This window comes from Trachemys scripta, chromosome 1 (genome assembly GCF_013100865.1).
Source record: "Trachemys scripta elegans isolate TJP31775 chromosome 1, CAS_Tse_1.0, whole genome shotgun sequence".
Lineage (NCBI taxonomy): Eukaryota > Metazoa > Chordata > Testudines > Emydidae > Trachemys > Trachemys scripta.
The window spans coordinates 3,970,641-3,979,087 of NC_048298.1; the positions used below are offsets into that span (position 1 = coordinate 3,970,641).

Here is an 8,447-nt window from a genome sequence, read left to right on the forward strand (position 1 = left end):
GGGCAGCGTGCCCGGTGGGGGGCTCCGGCTGGCGCTGGGGGTCCCAGGCGCCGTGCTGGCGGGCAGCGTGCCCGGTGGGGGGCTCCGGCTGGCGCTGGGGGGTCCCAGGCCCCGTGCTGGCGGGCAGCGTGCCCGGTGGGGGGCTCCAGCTGGCGCGGTCCCACAACGCTCATGCTCACTCGCCCCCAGGCTACGGCGGGCTGGGCCTGTCCATCGAGGGGCCCAGCAAGGTGGACATTAACTGTGAGGACGTGGAGGACGGCACGTGCAAGGTGACCTACTGCCCCACCGAGCCCGGCAACTACATCATCAACATCAAGTTCGCCGACAAGCACGTGCCAGGTGCGGGGGGCATGGCCAGGGCACAGCCAGACTGGCTGAGACTGGCCCCTGGGGACAGCAGCCTGCCAAGGGGAATGTGGCCAGTGGAGCAGCTAGAGCGGGGGGAAGGGCTGGGAGCCAGGACTCCTGGGTTCTTTCCCCAGCTCTGGGAGTGGGGCCTAGTGGTTAGAGCAGGGGGGCTGGGAGCCAGGACTCCTGGGTTCTTTCCCCAGCTCTGGGAGTGGGGCCTAGTGGTTAGAGCAGGGGGGCTGAAGGCAGAGAAACAGCCCAGGTGGCTCCTGGGCATTAGGGGAGCAGCTTTGGTGCCTCTGTTTCCCCTTAGCCCAGGGGCTGCTGGCACCAAGCCCCAGGGTGAAGTTGTTTGGAAGTGCGGGGGGCTGTGTTGTGTCATGCTCCCCTGAGGCGTCATGCCATCCCCGCGGGTGGGGCGGGCGACGGGGTGGGTGCCATGGGCGGGGCAGGGGTGGGAGCCGTGGGTAGGGCAGGGCAGGGGGCGCGGCTGACTGCCGTGTCCATGTGCAGGGAGCCCCTTCACGGTGAAGGTGACGGGTGAGGGGCGCATGAAGGAGAGCATCACACGCCGGCGGCAGGCGCCCTCCATCGCCAGCATCGGCAGCACCTGCGACCTCAATCTCAAGATCCCAGGTACAGCCTGGGGGGGGGGGGGGGGGCCGCCCCCCCCCCGGGGGGGGCCCCCCCCCCCCCCCCCCCCCCCCGGGGCGGGGCGAGGGGGGGGGGGGGGGGGGGGGCTCTGCTCCGAGTCTGGGGGACACGCCCAGCCCCATTCCCCCCGGGCGGGACTGAACACTGATGGGGGGGGGGCGCTGCCTGCCCCGCCTGGACCCCCAGCAGGCAGGCTGAGCCCTGTGGATGGGGAGCCAGGACTGGGAGCCATTTGCAGCCCTCGGGGGGCTCAGGGCTGGGGGGTGGAAAGGATGGGGAGGGCCCTTCCCCGGCAGTGGGACGCTGCTGGCTCTGGGGAGGAGCAGGCACTGGGGGGCGGGTGGGGGGTCCAGGCCCATGCGGGGCAGAGGGGCTGGGGGCAGGGGCCCAGCGCCCCCTCTCTGATTTTCCCCCCCCACCCCGTGCGGCGCAGGGAACTGGTTCCAGATGGTGTCGGCGCAGGAGCGGCTCACGCGGACCTTCACGCGCAGCAGCCACACGTACACGCGCACTGAGCGCACCGAGATCAGCAAGACGCGGGGCGGCGAGACCACGCGGGAGGTGCGGGTGGAGGAGTCCACGCAGGTCGGCGGGGCCCCCTTCCACAACGTCTTCAGCGACTTCCTGGGCCGCGAGAGCCTCGGCTCCTTCGGCAGCATCGCCCGCACCCCGGAGGGTGCGTGCCCGGCACGGGGGGAAAGTGTCTCAAACTGTGGAGCCGTTGCGGGGGGGGCGGGGGAATGTGTGTGCCTTGTCCGTGGGCAGCAGCCTGGCTGTGGGGGGGGTGTCTTGCAGGGGGTCTCACAGTCACATCAGGTTTGCACACGCGTCTCAAGCAAATGTGCCCGGGTGTGCGACCCACGAGGCACTAGGGGGCACTGTGCTGCAGGGGACTCTCTCCCCTCACAATCAGTGCTGGCCCCAATGCCCCAGGATGGCACTAGGGGGCGCTGCGCTGCTGGCCCCATCTCTGGCCATTGTCACCTCCTGGCTCTTTGCCTCACAGGGGCGTTAGCTCTGGTACCCTGCCCGGATCCCAGGGCAGGTGACTCCATGCCCACTCAGTGCCCGTTCAGCACAGGACCCTCCTTCGCTGCCTGTCCCAAATTGGGGGCAGGGGCCGCACCCCCCGAGCGTGGCGGGGAGAGCCTGTGCCCGCTGGTGCCGTACGGGTGGTTGGGGCTGCAGCTCCATCCCGTAGCATAGTGTGGGGGTGTCAGGCAGGCGGTGCCCCGCCCCAGAGGTGGCTGCATGACAGTGCTGGCAGCAGTGGGAGGGCCACAGGGCTGTGATTGGCTGATGACCCCGCCCGTCTCTCGTTGGCCAGGCGAGGCGGGCGCCCCGACCATGACAGCCCAGGTGACCAGCCCGTCGGGGCAGACGGCCGACGCGGAGATCATCGAGGGCGAGGACAGCGCCTATAGCGTGCGCTTCGTGCCCCAGGAGATGGGCGCCCACACCGTCCACGTCAAGTACCGCGGGCAGCACGTGCCGGGCAGCCCCTTCCAGTTCACCGTGGGGCCCATGGGCGAGGGGGGCGCCCACAAGGTGCGGGCTGGGGGCACCGGCCTCGAGAGGGGCGTCGCTGGAGTGCCAGGTAGTGTGGCCTGCGCCCGGTGGGCACCAGAGCCCACATGGCTGGAGGGGAGAATGGGGCATTGGGGGGCTGGGGGGAGAGATTGGGGGGCTTGGGCATTGGGATGGAGTTGGCTCAGGGATGGGGTGGCTCGGACATTTAGGGGTGGCTGGGGCATTGGGGGGTGGCTCAGGGATGGGGATGGCTTGGGCATTTGGGGGCGGCTGGGGTATTCAGTGGCGGCTCAGGGAAGGCGCATTGGGGACGGCTGGGGTATTTGGTGGCGGCTCAGGGAAGGCGCCGGCTGGGGCATTTGGGTGTGGCTCAGGGATGGGGCATTGGGGACGGCTGGGGCGCCAGGGGTCTGGGGCGCTGGAGTGTGGGGCGCTCTGGGCCAGGGCCCGCCCCTGACAGCGCTCTCTGCCCCTAGCCGAGTTCAGCATCTGGACGCGGGAGGCAGGCGCCGGGGGCCTCTCCATCGCCATCGAGGGGCCCAGCAAGGCCGAGATCGCCTTTGAGGACCGGAAGGACGGTTCCTGCGGCGTCTCCTACATCGTGCAGGAGCCAGGTGAGTGCGCGAGGCGGGGCCCTGGCTCCTCGCTGCCCCGCCAGCCCCCCATCTGCCTAGCTGTCCTCCGCAGCCTGGGCTGGTGCCGCCCATGGCTCAGACCCCTCGTGTCCCGTTGTGGGGCGGCTGGGGGTGCAGGGCCGGCAGTGCAAAGGCAGCCGATCCCCAGCCAGTCGCCGGGCTCCGTCCCCTGCACGTCGTTCCCAAGCATCCCCCCACGGCCATGGAGGGCCCTGCACGTCCTCACAGCCGCCCCACGCCCCCAGCTCCCTGCTCCCAATCTCCTGGCAGCTTTGAGGGGCAAAGGAGCCCTCCCCCCAACAGATCAGCCTGCCCCTTTCGACCCCCAGCCCCCCTCTGCCTGCGGAGCCCCTTGAACCTGACCTGGCCAGCTCTGCGGGTCCCCCAGGGCGGGGGCTTCTGGCCTGGGAGCTGCAGGACTCAGCCCCCAGGGACTCAGTGGCCCTGGAGCCATCCCCTCAATCCCTGCTCCCGTCGTGGTGCCAGCCCTGGGCCCATGGCACCCAGCCCAGCTCGGCAGCCTGGCCTTTGGAGCTGCGCCGGTGCCCCGGGCTGCCGGGCCGGAGCCTGACCCGAACTGCCGGCTCTGCTCCCCAGGGGACTACGAGGTGTCCATCAAGTTCAATGAGGAGCACGTCCCCGACAGCCCCTTCGTGGTGCCGGTGGCCTCGCTCTCTGACGACGCCCGCAGGCTGACGGTGACCAGCCTCCAGGTACCAGGTGGCCAGCCTGGCGGGGGGGAGGGACAGTGTTCGGTGCCAGGGGCCAGCGCACGCGGTGCTGGCACCAGAGGGACGCGAACCACAATCCCGCCAGCGTCCCTCAACCCTGACCCGCAGCCCCCTGATAGCCCAGCCCTGGAGTCCCTCTCCCAGCTCTGCCTGTACCCCTCAACCCTGACCCTCAGTCCCAACCCATAGTCCCCTGCATGTCCCCCAGCAGATGGGGCGATTGCAGTGGGGCCGTGGTCCCTGCAGCCTGGGAAGACCCCAGAACCGCGACCATGTGTCCGTCTGGTCTGTGGGGGGCGGATCTAGCAGGGTGCAGGGCTTTGACGTGCCCACTGCTGCGGGTCTCCCCCTGTCCCCCTCTGTGCTGGGGTCCCAACCTGGGTTAACCCAAGGCTCCGCTGGCCTCCCCCCGGGAACCGGCCCCTGCTGCTCCCAGCGCCGCCCGGGCCTTGGCTTCACCCCGCTTTGCCATCGCAGGAGACGGGGTTAAAGGTCAACCAGCCAGCGTCCTTCGCGGTGCAGCTCAACGGGGCGCGGGGTGTGATCGACGCCAAGGTGCACACGCCCTCGGGCATGGTGGAGGAGTGCTACATCTCGGAGCTGGACAGCGGTGAGGGCGCCCGGGCTCAGAGCAGGCGCGAGGGTCTGGCCATGGGCAGGAGGAGGTGCCCGGGGCTGGCCGGATGGGTGATTGCACCCAGGCTCCAGCCCGGGAGTGGTTTTGCCCCACGGGGCCTGGAGACTCAGGAGATGCAGAGCCGGTAACTGGCCTGAGGGTGGTGCCTTCAGGGTCAGAGCGAGCAGCCTTGGCGGCCTGTGCCAGGCCGGGCGGGTTCCTCAGAGCCCCTGAGCCTCGGGTGGGCTGGGCGGGCGCCGGCAAGGGGCCAGGCCGAGCTCTCTAAGCCCTGCTCTCCCCGCAGATAAATCCACCATCCGGTTCATCCCGCGCGAGAACGGCGTGCACTCCATCGACGTCAAGTTTAACGGGCGCCACATCCCGGGCAGCCCCTTCAAGATCCGCGTGGGGGAGCAGAGCCAGGCTGGGGACCCGGGCCTCGTCTCGGCGTACGGCCCGGGCCTGGAGGGCGGCATCACAGGTAGGGGCGCATGGCCCCCTCCCAAGCCCATGCCTGGCTGCTCTCTGCAGGGGAGCAGGGCGCAGCCCTGGCTGGTGCCCTTGCGCCATGTCCTGGGACGTGGGGGGGGATCCAGGCGCCGGATCTGGTCCCCGAGCCGGGCAGCGCCAGCACTTGGATGGGAGTCCACCAAGGAGATCCAGTGGGTCGGGGAAGGGGACGCTCGGCTCTGGGCCGCCCCCCCATGTGGTGGCACTTGGCGGGCTGTGCCCGTCTCTCTCCCGACACCCATAGGTGTAACCCTCGGAGGTTGGCATCTCCCCCTTGTGGGTACCCGTGGTCCCATGGCCCTCGCTATCCCCGGCTCTGCTTAGCCTCTGGCGCTGCAGCCCCCTGGCGCCCGTTGTGGAGGGTCCCTACTCCTGGGGTCCAGGGGCTGGGTCCGGCAGGCCCTGCCCCTGCTGCCTGCTAACCCCCGTCCCGCCCCAGGCGTGTCCTCGGAGTTCTTCGTCAACACGGTGAACGCTGGCTCGGGCGCTCTGGCTGTCACCATCGACGGCCCCTCCAAGGTGAAGCTGGACTGCCAAGAGTGCCCCGAGGGCCACAGGGTCACCTACACGCCCATGGCGCCCGGCAACTACCTCATCTCCATCAAGTATGGCGGCCCCCAGCACATCGTGGGCAGCCCCTTCAAAGCCAAGGTCACAGGTACGGCCACATGGGAGGGGCGGAGCCTGGCCACGCACGGGGGAGAGGGGCGGAGCCTGGCCACGCATGGTGCGGGGGCAGGGTCCTGGATCCTGGTCAGGCTGGGGGCAGCCCCCGAGGCCTCTTGTGAGAAGCGGGTGTGGGATTCAGGCACCAGGGGCTGGCTGGCTGGAGGCTACAGGCCAGAAGGGGGTCACCGTGTGTGTGGGGGTGGTTGGTTACATGTCCCCTTGCCCCTCTCCAGGGCCACGTCTCTCCGGCGGCCACAGCCTCCATGAGACCTCCACCGTCCTGGTGGAGACAGTCACCAAGTCCTCGTCCTCCGTGGGCAGCAGCTTCAGCTCCATGCCCAAGTTCTCCTCTGACGCCAGCAAGGTGGTGGCCCGGGGGCCCGGGCTCACCAAGGCCTTCGTGGGCCAGAAGAACACCTTTACTGTGGACTGCAGCAAGGCTGGTATGGAAGGGGCGGGGCCTGCCCTCAAGGGGCGGGGCCTAGTGGGAAGGGCGGGTTCCGGCCACAAGGGGTGGACCTGGTGGGGAGGGGTGGGGCTTAACGGGGATGGGAAGAGCCTGTCCAGCAGGGGACAGGATTGGTGGGTCACGCGGCTGGGGGCGGGGCGCTAACGTGGGGTGCAGGAGTTAACTCAGAACCAGGTCTCCTTCAGCACTGCTGGGGGTCAGGGTGAGCCCCTGAGAGCGGGGGGCTGGGCATATCGGGGGAGCACCGGTTGCCCAGTTTCCATGGGGTTTCTGGTGCTGGGGGCACTGTGCCCTGCAGGGACCTGGCCCAAGCTGCACCCCTGGGCCCCCCCCAGGACGCTGTCTCCTCCTCACCCCCCACCGCGTTCTCTGCCCCCCGCAGGCACCAACATGCTGATGGTGGGCGTGCACGGCCCCAAGACGCCCTGCGAGGAGGTGTACGTCAAGCACGTGGGTAACCGAATCTACAACGTCACCTACACTGTCAAGGAGAAGGGGGACTACGTCCTCATCCTCAAATGGGGCGACGAGGGCGTGCCAGGCAGCCCCTACCAGGTCACCGTGCCATAGCCAGGAGCCAGCGCCCAGAGCCGCGGCGCCTCCCCCGGGCACTGCGAGGCGCCCACCCCCTTCCCCTCCTCACACACACACACATACGCGTGCGCGCTTCCACCCCCAGGCCCGTGCCCCCCGAACTCTGTCCCACCCGCGGGTGAAGAGCTATCAGCCACGGACTCCACTGTCTTGCCCTGCACCAAGGACTGTTCTTGCCAAACGGTGCCCGCCAGCTACCCACAATGCTCCTCTGCGGGACCGTGATGGGGGCACTGGGCTGGGTGAAAGGAAGAGAGGAACTTTTTATAGCAGTTTTTCATCACTTCCTCTCTCGCTTTCCTCCAGTACTAGCCGAGCTCGAGGGGCAGAGGGCATGGCCAGCATGCATACAGGCACACGGGGGCAGGTGGGCTTGGCTCGAGTGCAAAAGGGGTGGAGGGCATGGCTGGGGTGCAGAGCGGGCACATATGGGGCACAGGGCATGGTTGGGCACAGACTGGCAGAGGGTATAGCTGGGGATGTAGATGGGTGGAGGGATGGTTGGGCACAGACTGGCAGAGGGCATGGCTGGGGATGTAGATGGGTGGAGGGATGGCTGGGTACAGACTGGCAGAGGGCATGGCCCAGGGCGAAGGGCATGACAGAGGGCAAATGAGGTTGGAGACGGGCTAGGTATGAGCAGGAAAGGGGCCCCTGTGTGTCGCCCCCTGGGGGACGTGGCAGGGGCAGGAAGCTGCTTTCCCAGGTTGGGGCCCCTGGTTGTAGGCAGGCGAGGGGTGAGCTGCTGCCGTGTGGGGGGGGGGTCGGCGTGCACCCCAGGGCTTCTCTTCCCGCTCTGAGCGAGCAGCCCAGCCCTGAGGACTGAGGGAGGGGCCCGGGAGGGGCTGGACAGGGGGATGCCCCCACAGGACATACCAGCTCAGCCGAGGTGAGGGGCCCCTGCCCCACAGGAAGGGTCTGGGGGCCGCTCGGAGAGCCCAGGGCAGCAGGCTGTGGAGCCGGCGCCAGGGAGGGGAAAACCAAGTGGGCGGTGATGCCCGCCACCCCCCGGGCCGGAGCCCACTGCCCCCCCACACACAGGCCAGAGAGCCAAGCCCTAGGGAAGGGGGGAGCTCCCAAGGGTGCTGGGGGCCTGGTAGGTGTCCGCTCATCCCCTGCCCTTGGCCAATACCCACTGCGCCCTTCTGCCCCTCCTTGGCCTCCGGCGCTGCCCACTGCCTCCCTGAGCTGCTCAGTGTCTGACTCCTGATGCTTTTTGAAAAACACACCCCCTAAAAACCCCCCTCCCCCAGGTGCCCGGCCCCTGGTGTGCGGTCTGCGGGTGTCCCCGGGTCTGTACGGGCGAGGGGAGCCCCTGGCACTCCCGGCCCGTTCTCTGCCGAGCGCCGTGGCCGGCCACCCTGCCAGGGAAATAAAGTGACTTGCTAAGATGCTCCGGGCTGCTGTCTGTGTGTCCTGCGACGGGAAAGGCCCCTGCCCCGGCCGCTCTCCAGCACCAGGGCTGCCTCTGTGGTCTGGGGGTGTTGCTCCCCAGTGCCAGGTATTCCTGGCCCCACCCAGCAGGGCCCCCCAATACTCGGGCACCCAGTGAGCTCAGGGAGCTGAGGGGCAGGTGGAGCGGCTGGCCCCCTCCTGTGTAACGTTAGCCTCCGGCTGGTGCAGCCCCTCTCTTCCCTGCCGTCCCCCCCTCGATTCTCCATGAGTGGGGCTGGCCTGGCCACCCGCTG

General features: G+C 69.1%; 1 protein-coding gene across 1 annotated transcript in view; it reads left to right on the forward strand.

Moving 5' to 3' along the window:
• The window catches only part of FLNC (filamin C), a 50,649-nt gene extending 42,497 nt beyond the window's left edge, over positions 1–8,152 (forward strand). The window contains exons 34-44 of the mRNA XM_034762955.1: positions 48–342; positions 865–987; positions 1,439–1,681; positions 2,333–2,602; positions 3,012–3,149; positions 3,768–3,883; positions 4,379–4,511; positions 4,822–4,998; positions 5,467–5,685; positions 5,930–6,139; positions 6,548–8,152. Of these exons, the coding sequence (XP_034618846.1) occupies positions 48–342; positions 865–987; positions 1,439–1,681; positions 2,333–2,602; positions 3,012–3,149; positions 3,768–3,883; positions 4,379–4,511; positions 4,822–4,998; positions 5,467–5,685; positions 5,930–6,139; positions 6,548–6,735 (2,112 nt within the window). The 3' untranslated portion in view covers positions 6,736–8,152. The remainder of the gene's footprint in view (positions 1–47; positions 343–864; positions 988–1,438; positions 1,682–2,332; positions 2,603–3,011; positions 3,150–3,767; positions 3,884–4,378; positions 4,512–4,821; positions 4,999–5,466; positions 5,686–5,929; positions 6,140–6,547) is intronic.
• The last annotated feature ends 295 nt before the right edge of the window (positions 8,153–8,447 follow it).